The following is a 26,753-nucleotide window of genomic DNA, read 5'->3' as shown; positions in this document are numbered from 1 at the left end:
TGGTCTGAGCAGCATATTTTCAAGTCCCATGTCTGACCGGGCAATGGAAACAAAAGAAAAAATGAAGAAATGGGACTACATCAAACTAAAAAGTTTCTGCACAGCAAAAGAAACCATCAACAAAACGAAAAGACAACCTAACAAGTGGGAGAAGATATTTGCAAACCACATATCAGATAAGGGGTTAATATCCAAAATATACAAAGAACTCATACAGCTCAACAACAAAAAAACCAACAATCCAATTAGAAAATGGGCAAAAGATCTGAACAGAGATTTCTCCAAGAAGATATACAGATGGCCAACAGGCATATGAAAAGATGCTCAACATCATTAGCTATCAGGGAAATGCAAATCAAAACTACAATGAGGTGTCATCTCACTCTGGCCAGAATGGCTATAATTAACAAGACAGGAAACAACAAATGTTGGAGAGGGTGTGGAGAGAAGGGAACCCTCGTTCACTGTTGGTGGCAGTGCAAAATGGTGCAGCCACTATGGAAAGCAGTTTGGAGTATCCTCAGAAAATTGAGGATAGATCTACCATATGATCCAGCTATTCCACTGCTGGGTATTTATCCAAAGAACTTGAAAACACAAAGGCATAAAGGTACTTGCTCCCCTATGTTCACTGCGGCATTATACACAATAGCCAAGACTTGGAAGCAACCTAGGTGCCCATCAAGGGACGAATGGATAAAGAAGATGTGGTATTTACACACGATGGACTGCTACTCAGCCATAAGAAATGACGAAATCCGGCCATTTGTGACAACATGGATGGACCTTGAGGTATTATGCTGAGTGAAATAAGTCAGAGGGAGAAAGTCAAATACCATATGATCTCACTCATAAGTAGAAGATAAAAACGACAAAAAAAAAAAAAACCCAAACACATAGCAGTGGAGATTGGACTGGTGGTTACCATTGGGGAAGGGAGCAGAGGGGAGGGCAAAAGGGGTGATTAGGCTCACATGTGAGGGGATGCACTATAATTAGTGTTCGGGTGGTGAACATGATGTAACGTACCAGAATTTGAAATATGATGTACATCCGAAAAAATAAAAATTAAAAAAAAAAAATAATAAATTGCAGTTCACTTTGCCTCTGGCTTCCTAGTGACTCTGGACAAGCTGCTATTCACTGCCAAATCTCTGGTGAAGTCTTCAAGGTGTAGATGAAGTCTTCTTCCAGATGAGAAAGCCAAGAGCTCAGTAGAATAAGTTGGGGTTGCATGGCTATGATTTCTCTGCTCTGATTTACAATCCAGGACTCTCCTTTGCCTCTTGAGTCAGCTCTGCTCCTGCAGGGTTTGGATTTCCTTTTACCTCCATTATGGGATAGCTAATTTCTGGCTTTTTCCCTGGCTTAACCAGACCTGGACATCAGACGTGCTCACCTCCATGACTCAGCTCCCTGAGCTCATCGTCCGCAGACTTCTGGCTCCTGTCTTGGCATTGCTGACCCTCACAGCTCATAGTAGCTCTTCCAGGCACTTCTCATCATGGTCCAGGCTCCATCTCTGCTAAGCCCTTTCCCACAGCATACAAGTGTTTTAGAGAGGAAAGAAGGTTGTCAAGGATAGTTGTTTACCTGGACTCACCTAGGGTCTGCTCACCTTCATATAAGGATGATCTTAAGGGAAGTAACAGGATTAAAGACAGCATGTAAAACGATGGGTTAAAGATGGTGTGTAAATACGGCAATGTTGACTTATAAGTGGGTTATGAAATTGGCTTAAGTGTTTGGCACTGGAAAAGCAGCTCATGTCTGTGGGAAGCAGGCATTTAGATAAGTCTCCTTGAGTTTGGCAAATGTGTTAATCTAAAAATAGACAGAGGCTGCCTTTCTTCCTTGCTTTTTTATTGCAACATGCAAAACATTACTGAGAGGAAGGTTATGAGTTGAGGAAGAAATTTTTGGAAAATAAAATGCATGATTTTATCCCAGAAAGTAATAATCCTAACAATCTGTCTGAAATGCTTCCAAATGAACTCTGAAGAAAAACATTTATGAGTTGGACCGTGGTATTCGGTTGCAACATTCTAATTTGCGGAGGGTTTATTTTCCTTTAAAAAAAAAACCCACAAAAAAATAACAGTGAAGTATCAAATGATGAGTCTGTTTCATGAAAATAATTTTCTATATGCTATTAGCATCCTGTGGCTGTAAGAATCACCCCTTTCTCTCTACTATTGCTTGATGTTTCTCATGTCGCATTCCATGTTACATTATCCTTGTCATAGCCACACTTACAATATGTGTGCTGTCCAGTCAGTTGCTAAAAGTCCTGGAGAAAAGTTTGTTTCTTTAGGAGCAGTCCCATTTATAAGTGGCTGCCTACTGGGAAGGATTTCACAGTCTCCAGAAGAACCTAGTATCTCGCAAGATGACACTTCCCCGACATCCAGCCTGACAGATAAAACCCTATGATTAAAACCTTAGGGGACTACATAAGTTTGCTAAGTGTTATGGGCTGAATGTGTCCCCCCTCATACTCACATGATGAAGTCCTAACCCCCAGTACCTCCGAACGCAGCTCTAGTTGGAGACAGCGTCTTTAAAGAGATAATTACTTTAAAATGAGGACATTAGAGTGAACCCTTATCTAATCTGATTTGGGTTTCATAAGAAGAGGAGATTAGGACATAGACACAGAGGGAAGATCATTTGAAGACACAGAGGGAAGACAGCCACCTACACGCCAAGGAGAGAGACCTCAGAAGAAACCAACCCTGCCCACACCTTGATCTTGGATTTGCAGCCTCCAGAACTAAGAGACGATAAATTTCTGTTCAAGCCACCCTGTGTGTGGTGCTTTGTTATGGCCGCCCAGCACACTGACACACTAAGAACCACATTGATAGAGTTGCAAGGGAGGCAGGAGACGAAGGGAAGAATATTTATGCAGTTGTTCACCATCCTGGGCATCCTCATTCGACAACTCATTATTGAACACCCACTAGCCCACCATGAGCCAAGTCCTGTCCCAGTTGCCAAAGATTTAACAGAAAGCAAGTGGACGAAGTCCCTGCCCTTGAGGCACTTAGAATCTATCAGTCGACTCTCCAGGGGGGCTTATGAAAAATGCAGGCCAGCACCCACTGAATTAGAGTGTCTGGGTGCCACCTACTTCCGCTGGATCACTTACATCCTGATGGGAACAAGGATATTAGAGCCTTCCCCACTACATGTTTAAGAAAAGGAAATTGTGTAAGTTTCTGCTGCTGGTGTGGAGGAGCTCTTGGGGACAGAAAGAAAAGGAAGCAGCAGATGAGAGAGACTGAGCATCCCCCAAAATGAGCTTTACCTACTTCACAATCAAGTCTGAAGACGGGCCAGACTCCAAGCTTTCTGTTGTACACTCACATTGTCATGAATTTCTGTTAGGGTTGGTAGTTTTTAGGAAACCAGCTATTAATGATATCATCACAGCAAAATGTCAGTGGGAAAATATATGATGGCTATATAGAAAGAAGAGCATCACATGGGCAATGTTTGCAAACAGGAAGTATGGAAGAGGATTTTGCTGCTGCGTTAGTCGTTTTGAAAATCTCTCCTCCCTCATAGGCTTTAGGCATAAATTACCTGAGTCATCACCTGAAGGCTCAGGCGTAGGTCTGGAGCAAAGAGTCTGGATTTCAGCATTAGAGCTTGTTTCTGGTCCCTCCCACCTCCATTTGGTGGAGAGTGTTAAGAAATAGCAAGAATTGACTGTGCAGAGTGCTTTAGAGTTTGCAGATAGCCTTCACAACAATCCTGAGGAGTGAGAAACTGGTCTGATGACCTGCCTTTTATGGCTAGAGAAGCTAAGGTTCAGAGATGTAAGAGGTATGTCCAAGATGGCAGAGCTGATAAATAATGGGAGAAGAAATGAGAATATGGGCCCCCTGACTCCCAGTTTGGTGTTGTTTCTACCATGCTGGCTACCAGCTCTCCTGGTCTAGTAGTTTGAACAACCGTTAGCACTTAAATGTCCAGTGGATACAGAACTAGGGTCAAGGGTTCTGCTTGTCAGGAGTGAGCAGAGCCTCTCACGACCCCAGGAGAGGATGTCAAAATACTTAAAAAGACATCATTGTCTCTACTTACATTTCTATTCTTATTCTGCACAGGAATAAAATAGTTCCCTGCTTTTAAGTAGAGTTGGAAGATAGTGGCCAAGTAAAGAGAGAGGAGAGCAATAGTTTATATGCCAAGATGTGTGGCTATGAGGAAATTGGTTTGTTTATTCATTCACTCCTTTATTTCCATTCATTCATTCACTCATTCAACAAATATTTACTAGATGCCTTTAGTGCCAACCACTGCTTGGGGGCACTCAGGACTCCATAATGAGCAAAAGTAAATCCAGTACTTGCTTTCAACTAATAAAATGTCAGGCCTAGTGGGGCAAAAGAGGCATTTATCAAATAATCACACGAACGTGCAATTCAATCTGAGATAAGTATTTTTAGAGAAAGGACAACAGCTAGGGAAGGCTTCCTGAGGAAGTGACATTTGAACTGAGTTCCTAAGTGGGAAGTGAACTCCCGGGAAAATGTCCAGGGTGTGCAAAGACAGAAGGCATGCTTCAAGTGAATTACACTAAAAGATGGCTTTTAAATCATATATTAATAAATTAAAAATGACTCATAGAAAGAACATGCAGCAGGAGGTCAGAAATAATATAGGGGTTCTAAGTACAGGAGAATTTATTCCCACTCCTCCACATCCTCCCATCCCCCTTGAAAGGAACCAAGGCAAGCCAGTGAGTTTTTATTAACTATATATTTACAAGCGAGATCTAGTATAAATGATATCCTGTCATATTTATTGGTGCCTTGAGTTTCAGAAAGAAGCCAGCTTCTACAGTTGAATGTTTGGAAGGTAGTTAGTTCAAACTTAAACCGACAGACTCCCGGTTTCTGGGCTAGTGTGTAAAAATCTTGGAAGTCGCGACTCCATCCTAACAACAAGTAAAAAGCCTAACAAGCTGAAAAATCAACCACTCTTCTTGGATCCATGAGAAGTGAGGTCACAGGGTAAAATGCTGCCCCCAAATTGGAGAGACTGACAGGCAAATACAGAGAATCACCACTTATCAGAGCACCGACCTCCACGGCAACCAGTGCGAGGACAAGGAAACCGAAGCTGTAACTGGTGCATCGCGGAAGGCTCAGTGTGGACAAGGCTGAGATAAAAACGCCAGGGGCCCCAGTCTCTGGGGGTGGGAAGGGGCACGGTTTTGCGAGTTTTATTTCCTGGATCTCTGGCCAGTTCTCAAGTGGATAACAGAGAAACTCCCCTTATGCTTTGGGCAGGGAGAAGGGGAAAAGAACCATTTTGAAAGTGCCAGAGTGTTGTGTTCTTCTTAACAAGGTCTGCCTGCAGGAGAAACTAGTTAACCGGAGTTGTCTAACTGACCTGGGGAAGGGAAACTCCCCACCCCAGCCAGCTCTAGCCATCCTGTCCTATCTACACCGGGAGAAGGAAACTGAGAAGCATGTGCGGGGTCCATAGTGCAGAGGCATGGGCTCACTAAAGATGGGGACCTAATCTTAGGACTCTAAAACACCTCCCCCAACACCTGCTGCCACAGGACTAAAGGCCTATTCACGGCAGTTCCTTTTACCCAGAACATCATGCCCAGCTATCAAAAAAATATTACAAAACATGCTAAAAGGCAAAAACATAGTCAAAAGAGACACAGCAAGCATGAGAACCAGACATGGCAGGGCTGTTGGGATTATCAGAGCAGGAATTTTAAACAACTATGATTAATATGCTAAGGCCTCTAATCGATAAAGTAGACAGCAGATAAGAAATAGAGGGTAATGTAAGCAGAAAGATGGAAATTCTAAGAAACAACCAAAAAAAAATGACAGAGATCAAAAACATTGCAACAGAAATAAAGAATGCCTTTGATGGGCTTATGAGTAGACTGAACACGACTGAGGAAAGAATCTCTGAGCTTGAGGATGTCTCAATAGAAACCTCTAAAACTGAGGAGCAATGAGAAGAAAGACTGGAAAAAAAGCCCCAGAACAGAACATCCAAGAATTATGGGACAACTACAAAAGATGTAACAGGAATACCCAAAGAAGAAAGAGAAAAAACAAAAAGAAGAAATATTTAAAAAATAATGATCAAGAGTTTCCCCAAATTAATGTCACACATCAAACCACAGTTCCAGGGATCTCAGAGAACCCCAAACAGGATATATACCAAAAAAAAAAAAAACTACACCTAGGCATATTGCTTTCAAATGATATAAAATCAAAGGTAAAGAAAAGATTTTGAAAGAAGGCAGAGGCAAAAAAGACCTTACTTATAAAGGAGCAAAGATGAGAATTACATCTGACTTCTCCCCAGAAACCATGCAAACAAGAAGAGACTGGAGTGAAATATTTAAAGTGTTGAGAGAAAAAACCACCAACCTAGAATTCTTTACTCTACAAAATTATCCTTCAAAATTGAAGGAGCAACAAAGACTTTCTCAGACAAACAAAAATTGAAGGAAGTTATTGACAATAAGCCTGCCTTGAAAGAAATGTAAAAAGAAGTTCTTTAGGGAGAAAGAAAACTACATAGGTCCGAAATTTAGATCTATCGCTCTAACATGTAACAGTTCAAAACAATAATAGCAACACTATATTCAACTAGGTATGCTTATGTATATTTACATACAATTTATAAATTAATATGTAATATGTTAATGTAATTATATGTAATTATACATATATACTATGTATATACATATATACTATGTGTAAATAAAATGACTGACAGCAATGATATAAGGGACAGGAATTAAAATTATTTTGCTATTTTAAGATACTCTCACTACCTGTGACGTGGTATAATGTTATTTGAAATGGACTTGGAGTGGTTGTAAATGTAAATGCATATTGCAAACTCTAGGGCAATCACTAAAAAAAGTAAAAAAGAGAAGTATAACTGATTTGCTAAGAAAAAGGAGAAAATGGAATCATATAAATGCTCAGTTAAAACCTCAAAAGGCAGAAAAACAGTGGAAGACAAAAATAGCAACAAAGAACAAGGGGCCAGCCTGGTGGTGTAGCGATTAAGTTCATGGGCTCTGCTTCGGTGGCTCGGCGTTTGCTGGTTTGGATTCTGGGCATGGGCCCACATACTGCTCATGAAGCCATGCTGTGGTGGCATCCTTCATGTAAAATAGAGAAAGATGGGCACAGATGTTAGCTGAGGGCCAATCTTCCCAGCAAAAAGAGCAGGATTGGCGATAGATGTTAGCTCAGGGTTAATCTTCCTCAAAAAAAAAAAAAAAAAAGAACAAGGACAACAAATAGAAAATAGTAATACATATAGTAGATCTTTTTATTTTTTAAGATTGGCACCTGAGCTAACATCTGTTACCAATCTTATCTTTTCTTCTTCTTCTTCTTCTCTCCAAAACCCCCCAGGACATAGTCGTATATTCTAGTTGTAGGTCCTTCTGGTTGTGCTATGTGGGACACTGCCTCAGCGTGGCCTGACAAGCAGTGCCATATCTGCGCCTAGGATCTGAACCAGCGAAACCTGGGCTGCCAAAGTGGAGCATTAGAACTTAACCACTTGGCCACGGGGCCAGCCCCTGTATGGTAGATCTTACTCTAACTACATCAATCACCACTTTGAACGTCAGTGGACTAATTACACCAAATAAAAGACAGAGACTGCCAGAACAGGTTTACAAAAACGATACCCAACTATATGTTATCACAAGAAACCCACTTTAAATATAATGGCACATATAGATTAAAAGTAAATGGATGGAGAAAGATATACCATGCTAAGACTCATCAAAAGAAAGCAGGAGTAGCTATATGAACTTCCAGATAGTGCAGACTTCAGAGTGAGGAAAGTTATCAGTGATAAAGAAGGGCATTACATAATGATAAAGGGGTAAATTCTCCAAGAAGACATGATCCTTAACATATATGTGCCTAACAACAGAGTGTCATAATACATGTAGCAATATAGGCAACTGATCTTTGACACAGGAGCAAAGGCAATACAATGGAACAAAGATAGTCTTTTCAACAAAAGTGCTGGAACAACTGAAAACCACATGCAAAACAATAACCCTAGACATAGACCTTACACTCTTCACAAAAATTAACTGGATCACAGACATACATGTAAAACACAGAACTATAAAACTCCTAGAATATAACATAGAATACCTAGATGACCTTGGGTATGACGATGACTTTTTAGACACAACACCAAAGGCATGATCCATGAAAGAAATAATTGATATGCTGGACTTCTTTAAAATTAAAAACTTCTGCTCTGTGAAAGACCATATCAGGAGAATAGGAAGACAAGCCACAGACTAGGAGAAAATATTTGCAAAAGACACATCTGATAAAGGATGTTATCCAAAATATACAAAAAACCTCTTAAAACTCAATAATAAGAAAACAAATAACCCCATTAAAAAAAACTAGACCAAAGACCTCAACAGACACCTCACCAAAGAAGATATACAGGTGGCAAACAAACACATGAAAAGATGCTCCACATTATAAGTCATCAGGGAAATGCAAATTAAAACAACAATGAGATAACACTGAACACCTATTAGGGTGGCCCAAATCCAAAATACTGACAACACCAAATGCTGACAAGGTTGTTAAAAAACAAGACGTCTCATTCACTGCTTGTGGGAATGCAAATGGTATAGCCTCTTTGGAAGATAGTTTGGTGGTTTCTTACAAAACTAAACATACGCTTGCCATACAACCCAGGAATCTCACTCCTTGGTATTAACCCAAAGGAATCAAAAATGTATGTCTACACCAAAAACCTGCACGTGAATGTTTATGGCAGTCTTATTCATAATTGTCAAAACTTGGAAGCACGCTAGGTGTCCTTCAGTAGGTGAATAGATAGATAGAGTGTGGTACATCCAGTCAATGAAATACTATTCAGCACTAAAAAGAAGCGAGCTATCAAGCCACGAAAAAACATGGAGGAAACTTAAATGCCTATTACTAAGTGAAAGAAGTCAGTCTGAAAAGGTACATAGTGTATGATTCCAACTATATCACACTCTGGAAAAGGCAAAACTATGGAGACAGCACAAAGAGCAGTGGCTGCCAGGAGTTAATGGGAGAGGGAGGTATGAATAGGGGAAGCACAGAGGATTTTCAGGGCAATGAAACCATTGTGTGTGACACTATAATGATGGATATATGTCATTATACATTTGTCCAAACCCATAGAATGTACAAACCCAACAGTGAACCCCAATGTAAACTATGGACTTTGCATGATTATGATGTGTCATTGTGAGTTTGTCAATGATAACAAATGTACCACTCTGATGGGAGATGTAGATAATGGGGGAGGCTTTGCACGTGTGTGTGTGTGGGGAAACTGGGATCTCTCTGTACTTTCTGCTCAATTTTGTTTGAACATAAAACTGCTCTAAAGGGGCTGGCCCCATGGCCGAGTAGTTAAGTTCGTGCACTCTGCTGCAGGCAGCCCAGTGTTTCGTTGGTTCGAGTCCTGGGTGCGGACATGGCACTACTCATCAAACCACGCCGAGGCAGCGTCCCACATGCCACAACTAGAGGGATCAACAATGAAGAATATACAACTATGTACTGGGGGGCTTTGGGGAGAAAAAATAAAATCTTTAAAAAAAAACTGCTCTAAAAAATAAAGTCTATTTAAAAAAAAACTTAAACTGACAGGTGGCATGTAGCATATAAAGGTAATAGCCATATGGTTAGAATTCTGTTATCTAGTGACATATTTACTAATTACAAGTGGGATATAATTTGAATCTGTCTAGGACAGACTCTAGGGTTAAGTATTTATGAAAGATTTAATCTTATTTGTGAAAAGTTGTACCTCATCATACTTTTGCCTGCTAATCTTAGGATCTCTTGATGATTCTCACCTACACCAATTATTACTGCCTAATCAATATTTTCTATTTTTGCCATTCTTTCTATATTAATTGCAATTCTAATGTAAGAAAGTTGTACCTTAGAAGCTAGTTCAAGTATGTGGAGGGACGCAGTTCAGGTGTGTGATGGAGTTCTAACGTAATTTTTACAATCATCGATAACCAGCTTTGGATATAAGACACAATTTTTCAATATTGGCTGACTCTTCAAAGATGAGGCAGGCAAAAGTATGATGAGAAACAGGATAAGCATAGTCTCATAGTATCTCTCCAAAGATACTTATTATACAAGGGGAAAATCAGTAACTTTACAGCGGGAAACCTGGCCAGTATCACCACAAGCAAGTGATCAATGTGCAAAAAGACAGCAGGCATCATGGACCTCCTGCTATGATGTACCAAGATGGGCATGGCATCACTTGTGTGGTATTCTTGCCAAAAATACATTCCTCAATCTAATCATGAGCTGACATCAGACAGATCTAAGTGCAGGGACATTCTTCAAAATGTCTAGCCAGTACTCTTCAAAAGCATCAAAGTCATGACAGCAAAGCAAGATCAACGGACTGTCACAGATTTAAGGAGACTAAGGAGACATAACAATGAAATGCAATGTGGGATCCTGCATGAGATCTTGGACTAGAAAAGGAACACTAGTGGGACAAATGGTGAAATTCTATTAGAATTTCTACTAGGTCTATAGATTAGCAAATAGCTAATTGTACTACAGTTATATAAGATGTTAATATTAGGGGGAGGCTTATGGGACTCTCTGTACTATTTTTGCAACTTTTCTGTCAGTCTGAAATTATTTTCAAGAAAAAGTTAAGAAAAAAATCTTGTATAGTTTTACTCGTTTTTTTTTTTTTTTCAGGGATAAAGGGTTAATAATTTAGCCAATATTACAGAGAAATCTGGGAGGCGGTGAGTGTAGATTTTGAATTATAGAATCAGAGAGCTCCAGAGTTTAAAAAGACCCTTGGAGAAGCATTCCATCTATCCACACCATGTTCAAGTAAGGAAAATAAGACCCAGAAAGGTTGAATTACTAAAGTCACATTGTCTTGGGAGAACAGGTCTAGAATTGAAGTCTTTCATCTCTGCATTCATTTTTACTTCTACTTTATGACACTACTCAATTCAAATCCTTCAAGTCCAAGAACTTTTTCAGTTGACGTAATTAAATCAATTTAATCTAAATTCCTAAGATATTTTTACAAGAAACATAATATTCTAAATTCTAACGTGTTTATAATGAAACTATGAAAATCTCGCTCGATGAGAATACAGTGTTTTGCTTTTCATCAAAACTTGAGTAGTAGTTTGAGAAGTAAAAATAAACTCTGACTATAAGATCTGAACTTAGTTCAACTAAACTTCAAATCAATTTCAAGGAGCTCAAGGTTTGATTAAAATGCATTATTCCTTTTGGTTAAAGCCACCCTTTTATTTGTTCTCTTGTGTAGATTTTCTCTTGCTTGGCTGTTTGCTTTATACACACACACACACACACACACACACTCACAAACACACAAAGCACTCATTAAAAGAGATGATGAGTCATTTTACTTCATTTGGTTTAATTGTCTGAGGCGGCTTCATGATATAATCATCGTATATTAGGGGCCTGAACGAGACGATAGTCTTGGCATGCAGCCCATGTTTTTCTTCAGTTTTACAGCCTGGGAGATTTCTGCTCCTCAACCAAACCTGGACTTCCCCTCCCCCACCCTGCGACGTCTGGGCTGTGCATTTAGCAGATGGCCTTGTTATACAATCATGTTTAATGGGATTAGACAAGATGAGTGAATTTTAGGGATTCCTGACTATCACAGCTGTTTCTTCTCTGAAATGCTTTCACTCAATTAATGTATACAAGATACTCCCCTAGTCAACCCTAGTTTTCCAATGAGCACCAACATAAAACCCGGAACACATCTGTATTTTGAGTAGGAAAAAGAATTTTGGTGCCAGAAACAAAAATATTTATGACCCCCATTTATATATGTGTGCTGATGACCATATTTATTGTAAGAAGTCTAGAGAATTACTGAGCGGTTAAGTTAGATGTTAGGAAAATTATTCAAAGTATTATTTCTATAGTAGAGTCTCTATATTTCCACAACGAAGTCTCTGTATGTCTGTCCATTATACCAAACTTTTCTTGGGTACCCTGGATCAAAATTCCAGAATCATCTTTAACATCACCTCTTCCTTACTCACTCCCACCTCCTCTACCTTCCCTCTCAGCCAGTCCTTACTAAGTCTTGTCTCCTTTTCATTTTTACATTATTTCCTCAGTTCCTTCCTTTCAATTGCCATTGTCATCACCATAGTTAGGGCCTAATTTACATGAAATGAAATATTCTTAAATGGCTAAGGGGCTGAGCATTTTTCATTCCTGGCACTCAGTATGTCACAGTAGTGAGATGTATAAGAAGTCCATTATGCCTCATCTCCCACTTAAAGGTGGAAGTAGGATGGGGTGAGTGGTGGAATTACATCTTAGGAGGGCAGCAACTTATGATATTAGGGAAGCTTCTAGTGAGGGTGCAGCAGCAGGAATTTTATGAGTGGTTCTCAACTGAGCAGAGTCTCAATAGCTATGTTCATATTCTCATATTCCTATTTGTCTGGAACAGAGGAAGCAAGTATAGCAGTGTAAATTACGATTGGGTACCATGGAAACTGAGTAAGCAAAAGAAGATATCAACTAATATGCATAAAAAATACCTCCAAGATATAGAGTCTTATCTTAAAACTTGATTGAAGAGTTGCCATTTATTAAACTATGTTCTACATAACTCATTTTAGCTTAAATGTATCATCTCATTTCATATTATATAAATAATCTCATTCCCTCTTTATACCAACATATTACTATCTAATTTTACAGGTAAGGAAATTGGAGTTTAGAGAGGTTAAGAAATGGCTTCACTCTTATACAGCCAGGAAGCAGAGGAGTTAAGTTTTAAACCTATGCTGTCCATCTCCAGAATCCTAGAATGCAGTTTTTCAACATCTTATGTGGCCCAATAAGTCTGTGAAGTATAAAGTAGCTTTGATTCTGTTCATGTGAATCAAATGGATTTCCGTTCCTATTCTAAGCCGTTTCACAACATTTTGTAAAAATCCTCTCCCAATCCAGACAGTGCAAGCACACGACCCAGGGAAGTAGGTATTATTAGCCCCATAATACCAGATAAGGAAATGGAACCTCAAATAACTTGTCCAGTGTCACAGAGCTCATCAGTGGTGGATGGGACTCTGAACCCAGGCAGCCAGATTTCTTTTCTCCTGTCCACAGCCACTCTGCTAACTTTAATATGGTGATTTTTATATTGGTTTGATGTTTCCCAAAAAGAAAGAAGTGGGGTGTCATCCAATCTTACCCCATACACTCTCCTGCTGTGCACATGCACGTAAATACAAAAAATACACACACACGCACGCACACACACACACACACACATATATATAACTGTGAGTATATGTATGTGTGCCTGAGAGAGATTCAAAAATAATATTCCAATGGACATGAACTGTATTTTCCAGCAATGGCTGGAATGCTTTGGACTCTTAATTATCAGTAGTAACAGTTGCTATAATTCCAATAATGTTAGTAATTAATTGGCCCCATGCCTGCTCTTTGCTAGTGTTCTTTTTCCCTAAGGCAAGAAGACTATCTGGTCCTGCTCAAACACAGAACATCTGTAACGTGCAGAAGAGATCGTGTGACGAAGAGTAAATATAAATCAAACCACCTTTTGCACGTCTGTGCTTTTGATTATTGCAGGTACTCTGTGAGCTGATTTCTAGTCAGTCTGGGGATGGAAAAAATATATATCAAACATCATAATCAACTTTATTCTTTCTTCCTGTAAAAGGCAGCTGGGTTGTGTCAAGAACATGGAAAGAGTTCTTGCTGCTGTCTAACAAATGGGGCCATGTGTGTGCCCCGCCATAATCATAGGTAGATTTCATAGCAGCTGGCCCATAAATGGATAAGAAGGCAGGTAACGAAGACCGGGGAAGCCAATGCTGCTATGCTTTTAGAAATAGCTGCTAAGCATTCGGGCACCTAAAATGAGTGACAAGTGTTCACTCAGGAATGGGTAAAAACCCACCTGAACCCCATCAGAAACCATCTCTTTTGGTAAGCACAGCTTTTCAAGTGTGTTACATACCATAACAATTCCAACTGGTTTGAGTCATTCGATTCAGAATCTCAAACCTGTTTGCTTCACATTGTTTTCGCATGAATTCTGCAGGCGACCGGGTAGGTAAAGTGACAGGGTTTGGGATTTTGTTTCTCATCTATTTAGAACGGAGGACCCAGAACAGGGCCACTGAAAGCCCACATCATGCCTGTGTGTGCGTTTAAAAAGACACCCCTGTTCCCTCCCTTGGTATATGAATTTGCCCCCAGTTGTCTCTTGGCTGGGCACAACCTGCATATCATTTGCAGCAGCCCTGATCATGGAATTAGCCTGGGTTCTGGAAGTAATGTCAGGAGACTCGAAGGTGCCTGTATATGAAGCCACAGAGCTTGTACATTTTCTTCAGGTGATTCATTTGATTAAGACCAAATAATTATAAGATGTCTAAAGGCCAACAATATTTTTCTCATAATATGCTTTTAAAATTCACAAGCATAATCTTCAGCAACTGTGCTTGAAGCTTTTCAAATGTAATATACTATTCTATTCCAAAAAAGATCTGTATTTGAATACTTAAATATTTCACAAATTTGCAAATTCTTCTATTCTAGGATATCCTGGAGAAAGCCAACACAACAGCCAAGATACAAAAAGAATTATTCATCAATCCAGTGTGAAGGCACCACTCACGTCCTTCATTTCCTGAGTTTATAATTTGACAGACTGAGAAAAAGACCCTGAGCAGGTGACAAGAGGGTTCAGAAAGCTTTGGGCAAGGACTCCAGATCCTAAATCACTGATGAGGAAGTCTGACCAGATCCCACTCACTCCTTGTGCTGGCGTCAAGCACAGCCACCACCTCAGAGCCTGCCCCGCTCAGTGCCTAGAGACCCTGGCTGAGCCTTGGGCCTCCCATTTCCTGGAGCATCCTACCCATGCTACTCCGCATCACCCCTGCATGGGCCAAGACATCTCAGACTCGGGGGGGAAAGATCATCATTTTCCCCACAGTTCTGCTTCTTCTCAACATTCCCTGTTTCAGTCAATGCACCACCATCCAGCTAGCTGCTAACTCCAAAAAACTGGGAGTCACTCAAAATCCACCCTCTCTTTCGCCCTTGCCCCCACCTCCCCATACAACAGTCACTAAGTCCTGTTGAGCCCATCTCCCAAAAAACTCTTGCATCCATCCACTTTCCCACACCCCACTGCCACTGTGTGGGTTCAGGCCACTGTCATCTCTAACTGAGCTGCATCAATAGGGTGCCCTACCAGTCCATTCTCTGCACCACAGCCAGAGCGCCACTTCTAAAGTGCCTTCCCATTCTCCTCAGTATAAAGCCCAAATCAAGAATGGCTTCTCCATCTGGCTCCAGCCTACCTCTCCAGCCTCACATCCTATTTATATACCAGTGATGCAGAATGGCTTTTAGTGGCTCTGGTAGCCATGCATTCTTACTAGCTCTGGGCTGTCACATCTGCTGTTCCCTCTGCTTGTCTCTACCCTGTGGCCATCTGTTACTCAGCCTTCATGTGAGGTTAACTTAGAGGTGTCTTCATACGGGAGTCTTCCCCCGCCTCTGTAGATGGGGAAGAGCATCCTTCCCACAGGTCCCATGGTAAGCTCTACTTTTCCCATTACAGTGCTGCTCACATTTTGCTGTAATTGTTTAACTGTCTGTCCTTCTTCCCTAGGATGTCAGCTCTGCAAAGGCAGTGACTGTTTCTGCTTGGTTTGCCACTGCACCCCCCCCCCCCCCAAGTCCCAGCACAATGTCTAGTACATAGCAGATGCTAATACATATTTTTTGACTGAATTAATTTCTTATTTTTCCTTTAAACATTGAAACAAAAGGAACACAAAAATAGTGCTGAGCAATTTGAAAATCATTTTTATTATTTCTTTTTTTTTCTTTGGTGCGCTAATGTCTGTTACCAATCTTCCTCTTTCTTGGTTGAGCAAGACTGTGTCTGAGCTAACATTGTGCCAATCCTCCTCTATTTTATACGTGGGATGCTGCCACAGCATGGCTTGATGAGCAATGTAGGGACACGCCCAGGATCTGAACCTGCAAACCCCAGGCTGCAGAAGCAGAGCATGCGAACTTAAATGCTATGCCACTGGGGCGGCCCCTATTATTTCATTTTTAAAATACAATAAATTTTTCTTTTATTTTTTTCATATCTTACTCTAATTCCTATTTCCTAGGGCCATTTTTCTTTGTTTTGTTTTGTTTTACAGGGCAGTCGGAGTGGATACCTATTGGAATACCTGCACAGTCCCCAAGTCAACTTGTATTTTTTTGGAAAATGTCACCCTTTGCCTCAGAGCCTGTCAGATTCCCTTCCCCAGGATGTGGGACTAAGGTAAACTGGAGACAGTCTCTTTGAGCGAGTACAACTGCTACATGCAAACTGTGGAACTCCAGTACTATGTGCTCAGAGAAATATGGTCGGCAGAGAGAGGAAAGCAGATGGTCAGAGAGAAGAAAAGACCAGAGTAAGAGAAAAAAAGAAAGTCCTGACAATCTTGGATCCCAGTCAGTCCCTGTCAGGGACCTGGCAGAGTCCCTGTCCTTAGGTTCCCTTGAGATATTCCTGTAGCCTTAACATAAATATCTCCTTTTATGGCTTAAGCCAGGTTAAAGTGTGTTAAGTCCTAGCAAACATGATACTATATTTTAAATGAAAGTCAGTGAGGCATCATTTTAAAGGCACAGATAACTTTCACGAAATGTAGAGGAGTACATGAAAAGTTAAACATTTTCAATGGGCCTTCCTTAATCTTCCCAGATGAGGCCGTAGTGTGTGGTGCACCCGAGCATCCCCATGGTGGTCACCTCACAGAGGCAACCTGGAGAAAAGAGCCTCGGGTTGGTTTGACCCCCCCAGTAAAGAACAAATGAAATGCCAGAGCTTAGCTAACAGGTTCTTGCCAAAAGAAAAACAGCACATCTGCCTACTGTAGGCATGGGAACCGAACACAAAGACTTGAGAGCAGCGTTTCTCAAAGTAGGGTCCTGGGTAAAACCACAAATCCGTGAACCCCATCCCATACTTGGTAAATCAAAACATCTGAGAGGTGCCGTGCAGTTAGCCATTATTAAGAAACAGGAGGTGACTGGTGTGCTCACTGTTTCAGAGCTCGTCACTCAGGATGTGGTGTGAAGACCAGCAGCAATGGTATCAACTGGGAACTTGCTGGAAATGAGGACTCTTTCTCACCCAAATGACCTATTGAATCAGGATCTGCATTTGAACAAGGTGCCCAGGTGATCCACATGTTCATCAAAGTGGGGAACCCTTGCTCTAGAGCCTTAGTTCCCAGCTGGCTTGTACATTGGATTCACCCAGGTCACTTAAACACGTTACCATAGTCTGAGTTCCACCCATAGAGATTCTGACTTAATTGGTCTGGAGGGTGACCTCAGTACATGCATTTTTTTTTTTTAAAGATTTTATTTTTTTCCTTTTCCTCCCCAAAGCCCCCTGGTACATAGTTGTATATTCTTCATTGTGGGTCCTTCTAGTTGTGGCATGTGGGACGCTGCCTCAGTGTGGCTCGACGAGCAGTGCCATGTCCGTGCCCAGGATCCGAACCAACGAAATACTGGGCCGCCTGCAGTGGAGGGCATGAATTTAACCACTCAGCCATGGGGCCAGCCCCCAGTAAATGCATTTTTGAAAGTTCCCCAGGTGATTCTAATATTCAGCCAAGATTGAGAACCACTGCTTCTAGAGGATGACCAGATAGACACATCCTAGAAGGAAGTCAATTTGTTGAATGGATTTTGAAACTCATAAGAAGGCACAAGAGTCTGAAGGCAGAGTTCCTTTGATTTGAAAGAGCAGGATCCCAGAGAAAAGGAAAATTGTATTTCTTTTTAAGTTCCAGAAAGGACTGGTTTGGAAAATCACAAGACAGATCATCAAGGCCTAGAACATAGAGTTTATAAAAGGAACTTTGGGTTTGGAAAGAATGCCACCCAATAAAGAAGGCTTTTGCTACTTTCCAGGCAAAACCCAAGAAGACTGAAACCCCATTAAGTGCTGAAGTAACATGGTGCCTAGGTGGAAACTGGCAATGGCTAAAGGAATAATCTAGGCATATAAACCTAAGGGCAATCTCAGAAACCTGAGACCCAACCTGAGAATATCTGAGTCCCAACGGTGGCACCACTTGCTGAAAGTGGACCAGAAGAGGCCAAAATAGGATGACAACCCAGGACATGTGGAACTTTTGAGAGTAGTCACTACACAGACACGGAATTAACCAAGGAAGATTGAGCAAAGACCACGAGAGATGGAGCTATCCTTCAGCTAGAGGCCAATAATGACAGATGATGCCCTGGGGCCAGATGCTTCTTTTCCAAATCCCCAGACAGAAGGCACATCCCCTGCTACTCCATTCCTTGGGAGAGTGGCTGCTGAGGCAGGAAGGAGAGAGTCTTAAATCTGAAGGAACGTGTACCCAAATGAGCTTAAGTCTGAATCTAGAAGTGACTTCAAGGTTAGGGTTTTCCACCATGATGGACCTGGAGGCTTGAGAAGCTAAATGGAATTCATGTATAGGAAAATGAGGAAAGTTATCTGTCTAATTACTGAATTATGCCTGCAAATTTCAAATCTGCTATGCCAGTGGACAGGACCTTGTCGCCTGTCTATAAGGCAGTTTCCCTTTTGATGGATTCTTGGCAACTTGACGTCAAGATAAAAACGCGTCTTTGAGTGGCATTCTTGGCATTCTTTTTGCAAGAAGACGAGGATTAGGGAATATGTTATAGGATCATGAATCACAAGATAGCCATGTTCTCATTTGAGAGGCAGAATTGGGACCAGAAACCAGGTCTAGTAACTAAGATGTAGAGAGAAACTCTGAAGGTCTCAAGACTATCTTGAGGGATAAAAATTCAAAGAAGCGGCATTAATGGTCCTGTCTTAGTAAAGAATTTTTACTTTACAGACGGACAGGTACACTGCGTTAACATCATTAGTTATTATAAACTGAATCAGATAAAGTTATCAACCAGTGAATGGCTTCAATGACCTTTTTCTGATTGTTAAGAAGGGATGCAAAGGACGTAACTAAGAGGTGATCCATTACTAACATTGCACTTACTTTAACTCCTCTTTTCCCTCCACAGCTACTTTTTGCCCCTCCTCCCTGGAGAGAATATTGAGAGAAAAGGTGCTTCATGTTCCTTTCCTTCTTGTCCCTTATTTAGGAGACTTCAACAGCAGTCAATGGACTGGCTATGCATCGGTACATCCTTATTTCCTTTACGTTGTGGAGGCACAGCCATCTGTCCATCAGATTTCCTTGGTACTAAGGGAAGACGATGGCAAGCAGAACGCATAGCAATAACTTTCTAAATTAACTGTTTATCTAAAGTTGCAACCCAGGAGTTGAATTTCATTAAGCACCTTGACATATTTTGGGAAGGAATCACATAAAGGACCTAATTTTTGGATTACTTAAAATAGAATATATTATGTATGAGTCCCTCAGTAAAAAACTAACCATCATTGATTAGACTAATATAATATAAGCTGAGAAAATAAATTTTAGATACTCTTGTAATTGTCGCAGGAAGGAAGTATTGGCATACAATATAATACTAAATCCGCTTTGAGCCCACTATGATGTCTTTGTTAGTGCCATGAAAGATTTCTGGCAAATCTATAAGAATTTGTTGCAGTATTTTTGCCTAATCCCAGAGGGGAAGAAAAAGCCAAAGGATTGAAATTAGTGATGTATATTTAGGCAGTCAGTTGATTGGAATGCTGCCCCAAACCAGAGAAAGCTCTACATGTGGAAAATATGCACTTAGGGGAGGGGTGGGAGAAAGAGACAAGGTTTTAATAAACAGTTAAAGCTGTCAGTTGACTATTAATGATTTCTAAGAATTTATTGAAACCATCTTAAAATAACCAACATAAAAGTAAAAATTGAACCATAAAACCAAGAAGTCTAATGTTCTCTGCTAAAAACCCTGATTACTCAATCTCATCAGACAAATCCATATTTCCATATAGTATGCACAAAACATGAATTATCTCTGTGCTGTATGGATTTCCATGAGTCCTCAATGTGAATTAGGTAATCACCAATAGTTTATGATCTCTATCATGAATCAGTTCTTTCTGTTCCACTCAAAAATATTCAATCTATCTTTGGAAAACCACAAAACATGGCTGGAAAATACATGTGCTCTAAAAATGTGAGCTTTCCAATAGAAATGCTGAGACTCATAAGTCAATAGGCATTATGAGCTCAAAAGAGAATTACAGGGTTAAAATAAATTGCTTAGGAAAGAATCTGATGCGAGCTGTCTTTGTCAATGGAGACCAGATTACTGAGGGGTTTCAAATAAAAACTTGTTGCAAAGTTGACAAGTTTTATGTCCACTGAAGTTTTTTAAAAGCATCTTGCCTTTCTAACATTGTCTCTTGCCAAGAAAAGGAGGGTTTGTTTTGTCTGCCTTTAGATTCTCGTGAAGTCACTTTGAAATCATACACAAGAAACCTGTGCCATTGAGCTTTGCCCTTGGCTTTGTGAAAGAACTGCTTGCACATGATGCATTTTCCAGAGAAGGGGCTCTCTGGGCAGTGGATTCTTTCTCTTGGGGAAAGAAAGAAAACCTTACCTGGGTAATCATTCTTGTCGATGTCTGAATCTCCTCTTAAAGTAAAGCCGAATCCGGAAGGGACGGCCTGTGAGGCCCACACTCCTTGCAGGATTTGGGAAGCCTTGGTGTTTAAGCCATCCTTGTTCCCGTTGTAAATGAGCACTTTGCCTCTTTGATCCTTGCCTGCAAAGGGTGCACCGATGGCAATGTCTACAAGCAGAGACGCATAAACATATTTTTGAAATAAAGAAGAGTGTTTTCGAAATAGAATTAAATATCATTGAAGAGCATTATCATGAAGTCCAAAGGGCTTATTAAGTTTTCCATAAAAATTTTGTAGTCACACAGTAACGATAAATTATTTGTTCTCTGTTATCCGTCCAGCAAATATTTACCAAGTGACTACTCTGTGTCGGATGCAGTGGGTACAACAGTGAACCAGACACTGCTTTTAGAAAGTTGACATTCTAGTGTGGATAATACACAATTTGGATAAATAAATAATCAAGAAAAGATGAAAAGTGACAAATGCTATGTAGAGAATCTTAAAAGTGTTGATGTGATGGAGAGTGGCTGGATTCTTCTTTAGATTAGGAGGTCAGTCAAGGTATCTCTAAGGCCGATACTGAAACTGAAATCTAGGGACAAGACAGAACTGACCACGTGAAATCAGAGGGAAGCGCAGAAGGAACCGCTGTGCAAAGGCCCAAAGGTGGAGGGAGCTTGGCCCATTTGAGGAGCAGCCAGAGGGTAGTCTACATGAACACTTAGTGAGGGACAGCGAGAGCTGGCTCCTTCACTGGTGAGTAGATCAGGTGAGGCACCTGGGCAGTGTACCTGAGAATTTCTTGTTAAAAGAAACAACCTCTTTCACAAAGGTTATATCATTTAATGAATGATTACATCATCCCATGTGGTAGGCAAGACCCATTTTATAGTTGAAGACACTGGGAAACCTAGAAGGATCCCTATTGCCCAACTCCCACTTAAATATAGTACTGAATGATAATAACCTTCCACACATTGTGTTCATCAGAAGTCTTCTAAACAGTACACACAAATGCTCAGTTTTACATGAGAAAGATGACCAATCACACAATAGTCCACCCAAGGGAATGACAGTATCTGTCCTCATTTTATCATTCATTCATTTCTCGTTGTTCCTAGGTAAGTCTGTTAAGGCTGGATAAATCGTGAATTTTGACCACATGACCATTATGAGGCTTCGACCACAGAATGAGGATCACAAATCCACTTTCATTTAACAGGTAAAGATAAGTGATCTAAAAACTCAGAATGTTGTAGAAAATAAAGATATTGTCACATGGTAGGTAAGTGGAAAGGGGCACTTTCTTCACTTCCTCTAAGTCAATGAGTCTACATCTGTCCCCTAGTTTTGCCCCAGTTTGGCATTATTTTACCCTCTTTATACCCAAGGACCACCAAGGCTCATAGAGGCAGAATCCCTTTTATGTCATTAAAACTGCCTCTCTTTCCTCTTAAAAATATCATTAAGGGTGTTAGAGAAAAGACAAACAGAAAAAAATATGATGAATATTTAGATAATTTACCATTATTTATTTTACTAGGATGCTCAAGAATATGGCAGTTTTTGAAAGCAGCAAATCAGTTAAAAATGAGCTTGTATTTTCAAAAAAATTTTCCTGCTACCATGAGCTTTTAATATGCATTTATGTTTTATGGGACTTTAAAAATGGCTAGCCATACATTGCTGAGACATGTTTTTTCAAAGAAATCATAAAAGTACAATACCACTTGCCAAAGGTACTAATGAATACTGATCTGATGCAAATATTCCCTAGGCTATTTTGTTGGAACAAATTACTTCCTCAAACTTCAAGAAACCCACCATTCCTTGGTTCTTAATTTAAAGGTCCTGAAAATGGATGAAAAATTTTGTGTGAGCTTGCACATTTTTCTGAGGAGAGGGTTCTTAGCAGGCATTCACAAATTCCTAACTTAAAGAACCACAATCCTAAACTAGGAATTTAACACTACTTTACTGCAAACCTTGAAGCTACCTTCCAGCTAAAGTTTACAGACCAATTAAAATTCAGCGTAACCTGTATAGAACCCATACGGGTTAATCAGAAGGCAGCATACTTGCTGATATATCGACATGTATTTCTTTGTATAGATTCTGTACACATAGAAGATATTCTAGTTCTCTTCAAGTCACTAAATCCAAATATCAATTTGAAAAGTAATTGCTGCCTTTATTTAGAGCTGTTATATGACGCCCTAAACCAAGGTGAAAAAATTTCCATGTAACATCCATATCAGCCAAAACGTATAAACTCTAAATTGCTTTGAGATTTTTGATGATTTATTAAAAACCAATAATAACTGTACCACACACACCACTGAGAATACTTTAGGATGCCCGTTGTTTACTTCATATAGCAGTTGCATGAAATTAACATAAACAGTTACTTAAACTACTTGCACACGTTTGTGTGAATTACCATTGTATCCATCTTGGTTCAGATCTCCTAAATGTGCCACAGCACTACCGAATCTCCCGAAAACCTCAGTGCCCGTGAGGACCTGTGGGTCTCTGAAGACAAGAGCGCTCACTTGCAAATACAGATAAACTTGTCCTACTTCTTTAGGGTTGCTCTCAAATTCGCGTTCCATAAAGAGAGGTGCCCCAATCAACACGTCATCCATTCTGCAGGGAACAAAGAGCGAGGTCAGTGCACTGGCAGGCGTGAGATTCTTTTCGGTACTTTTTAATCAAATAGATTAGTACATTTCCACTGGTATTTTTCCTTTTCCAAGGGACATTTCACAGTCATCATATTTCTTTCATTGCTTTGTTATGTCTATGGAATAGGATGCTGGAAGGAAATAAGAGTTGTTAAATTATCACATTGAGCTTTTTAACTATGTTAAAAATGCATAGAAAACTTTAAGAAAACCACAGATATTTTACCCTTTTCAGCTTTTTAGTGCATTTCCAGAAACTTTAGTTACCCAAGTAAAACATACCAAAAAGACCTCAATAGGTTTTTCTAAAAGTAGATTAGAGGTTGCCTACAATTTATATAACTATACATTTAAACTATGAAGTTTTCTTGTAGTAATAAGGTTTAAAATAAATTTTGTTTTCCTCTTTCCTCTGGTTACTTCCATTTAAATAAAACAGTTCAGAAGGGGTTATAGTACTGGCTAGAAAGAAAGAAAACAAAATTTTCATCCCTAATGAGAATTTATAGTTATTTTTTATAAATGGAGATATTATAGTAGGATACTAATAGATAATATTTAAGGTTGAAAAAATTCAAGAAACAAACAGCTATGCAAATTATTTAGAGATGACGACATAGCTACTAGGAGAACAAAATATAAAAGTAGTTAAAAGTATTTTCTTCGCAGAGAGAGCCAGATGGTCATGAAGAGAAACACAACAAAGAATTCTAAGCGATTTCATTTTTTAAAAACATATGCATGAATTATTTTTATTTTGAAGTTTTTAAGAAAAGTCACATTGACCAAAATTCATAATTTGATCTATACTAATGACCTCTATGAAAATTCGTCTGAAGACACACCTATCCTGGGATGTGCCATAATCCGAAGAATGACCTGAGGCAGAAATACAAATCTGCATTTGACTTTTATGCCTATATAGATTAGGTAACACGTGGAGGTTTGCCAAGTAAACCAAAAATATTATCATTAATCTAAAAGGCAGGGATGAGGTGGCAGCAGTTACTGAGAACAAGAAACCTCCTTTAAGATCTGAGCAATCTACAAGACACTGCAATATCACTCTGAGTTGCCTCTCTCCAACTTTCTTGCCTTCCCTGTAGTGTTCCTCTACTGTCTGTTTCTCAGCATGATTCAAGAGACATCCGTGTCCCGACTATGTTTAAGATATTGTGATAAGTAATGTAAAGAAAATAATGACTATTAGGTCAACTCTGTTCCTAATTAATTTACAAGTCCTAATCAAGTTACAAATTGCTACTCATATAGTTATAAACAAGGCAGAGTGGGAAAAATTAGATGAATAATCCAAACTCAATGCTGGAGATCCCGGATGGGGGAGAGAGCTGGCACTTCAAGAGAGTTCATGAAGGCTCATGGAGGAGATGGCTTTGGACTTGGGTGGGATTCTGACAGGTGGATCTAGAGGAAGGTTTTCCAGGTGGCAGTGCTGTAAGCCAAGGCAAGTGTCCCTGAGTAGAGTCAGGGAACAGTGAGTGGTCCAGGTGGGCTCCATGCTAGAAGGGTGCCAAAGATTTTAATTGGAAAAGTAAAATATACAAAGAATTCTTAAAACTCAATAACATGAAATAGCAACAATAATAATACTTAACATAAAATATAATCTAATTATATATTATATGACACTATATATAATCAATATTATATGTATATAATATATAATAGGAACAATAAGAAAACAACCCAATTAAATATTGGGAAAAGATTTGAACAGATACCTCATCAAAGAAGATATACAGATGGCAAATAAGCATATGAAAAGATGCTCAATATCATATATCATTAGGGAATTGCAAATTAAAACAACAATGCCATATCACTACACACCTATTAGAATGGCTAAAATCCAAAACACTGACAGCACCAAATGCTGACAATGATGTGGAATAACGGGAACTCTCTCATTCATTGCTGGTGGGAATGCAAAATGGCACAGCCACTTTGGAAAACAGTCTGGTGGTTTCTTACAAAGCTAAACATAGGTTTACCACATGATCCCATAATCAGACTCCTAGGTAGTTACCCAAATGAGTTGAAAACTTACAGCCACACAAAAACTTGCAATTGCCAAAAATTAGAAGCAACCAAGATATCCTTCAGTAGGTGAATGGATAAACAAACTGTGATACATCATATAACAGCATATTCTTCAGCAATAAAAAGAAATGAGCCACCAAGCCACAAAACAACATGGAGGAACTTTAAATGCATATTACTAAGTAAAAGAAGACAGTTTCAAAAGGCTACAGACTGTATGATTCCAAGTTCATAACACTCTGGAAAAGGCAAAACTGTAGAGACAGTAAAAAGATTAGTAGATGGCAGGGGAAAGAGAAGTGAGAGGGATGAATAGGTGGGACACAGGGCATTTTTAAGGCAATGAAACTATTCTATATGATACTGTAGGTCAATACATGACACTAGGCAGTCAACAAAACCCATAGAACTGTACAACACAAAGAGTGAACCCTAATGCAGACTATGCACTTTACTCAATAACGTATCAACATGGGTTCATCAATTGCAACCAGTGTACCACACCAATGAAAGAAGTTAATAATAGTGGAATCTGAGGGTGGAGGGGGCAGGGAGGAAATGTGAACTCTGTGTACTTCCTGCTCAATTTTTCCATGAACCCAAACTACTCTAAAATAAATAAAGACTACAAAAAACAAACAAAAAAAGATAATTGGAAAAGTTAAGTTGAGTCCAGATATGAGAAAAGCATGAGTTTTGATGTCATTTTGATCTAGATTTAAAACCTGGATCTTTTAGTAACTAGTTGTGTCGTATTGAACAAGTTACATTACCTCAAAAATGTGAATATAGAAATAAGTTACTGCAGTGGATACATCACTAAAGATCTCTCTCTTTGCGTGTGTCTCTTTCTCTACAAATGTGCACACACACACATACACACAAGTTAGACAATGATATTTAATAAATGATAGGTATTATGAAGGCACTGGGCTAGCCGCTGAAGGGAATACACAGTATTTTTACATTATAGCAAGGTTAACAGAAAGAGTTCCTGTTAAAATGCATTCCCCTTCTCGCTTTCCCACCTTGTAGGAGCCAGAAACAAGGTGAAATGTAACTTTGGGATAGTCTGGGACTTCGAGCCACTTCTAGAATAGGGTCTTACTTGTCTCCCACAGTAGGAGACACAACACATGGAAAAGCCCTTGAGCTGTTACTTGGCCAACTTGTAAGAAGGAAGTGGGGGCTGTGATAGACAGACCCGAGGAATGGCTATTATTTTGGTTTCAGATTCCAAAACATAAGTTG

At 39.7% G+C, this 26,753-nt stretch overlaps 1 protein-coding gene across 1 annotated transcript in view; it reads right to left on the bottom strand.

Moving 5' to 3' along the window:
- Positions 1-26,753, bottom strand: part of ITGA8 (integrin subunit alpha 8) — a 166,457-nt gene that overhangs the window by 83,031 nt on the left and 56,673 nt on the right. The window contains exons 12-13 of the mRNA XM_046679408.1: positions 23,198-23,403; positions 20,730-20,921 (exon numbers count right to left, since the gene is read on the bottom strand). Coding sequence (XP_046535364.1) covers positions 20,730-20,921; positions 23,198-23,403 — 398 coding nt within the window. The remainder of the gene's footprint in view (positions 1-20,729; positions 20,922-23,197; positions 23,404-26,753) is intronic.

This window comes from Equus quagga, chromosome 12 (genome assembly GCF_021613505.1).
Source record: "Equus quagga isolate Etosha38 chromosome 12, UCLA_HA_Equagga_1.0, whole genome shotgun sequence".
Taxonomy (NCBI): Eukaryota; Metazoa; Chordata; class Mammalia; order Perissodactyla; family Equidae; genus Equus; species Equus quagga.
Note: the sequence above shows the minus strand (reverse complement) of the source record. Positions and strands in the feature narration are given on the sequence as shown.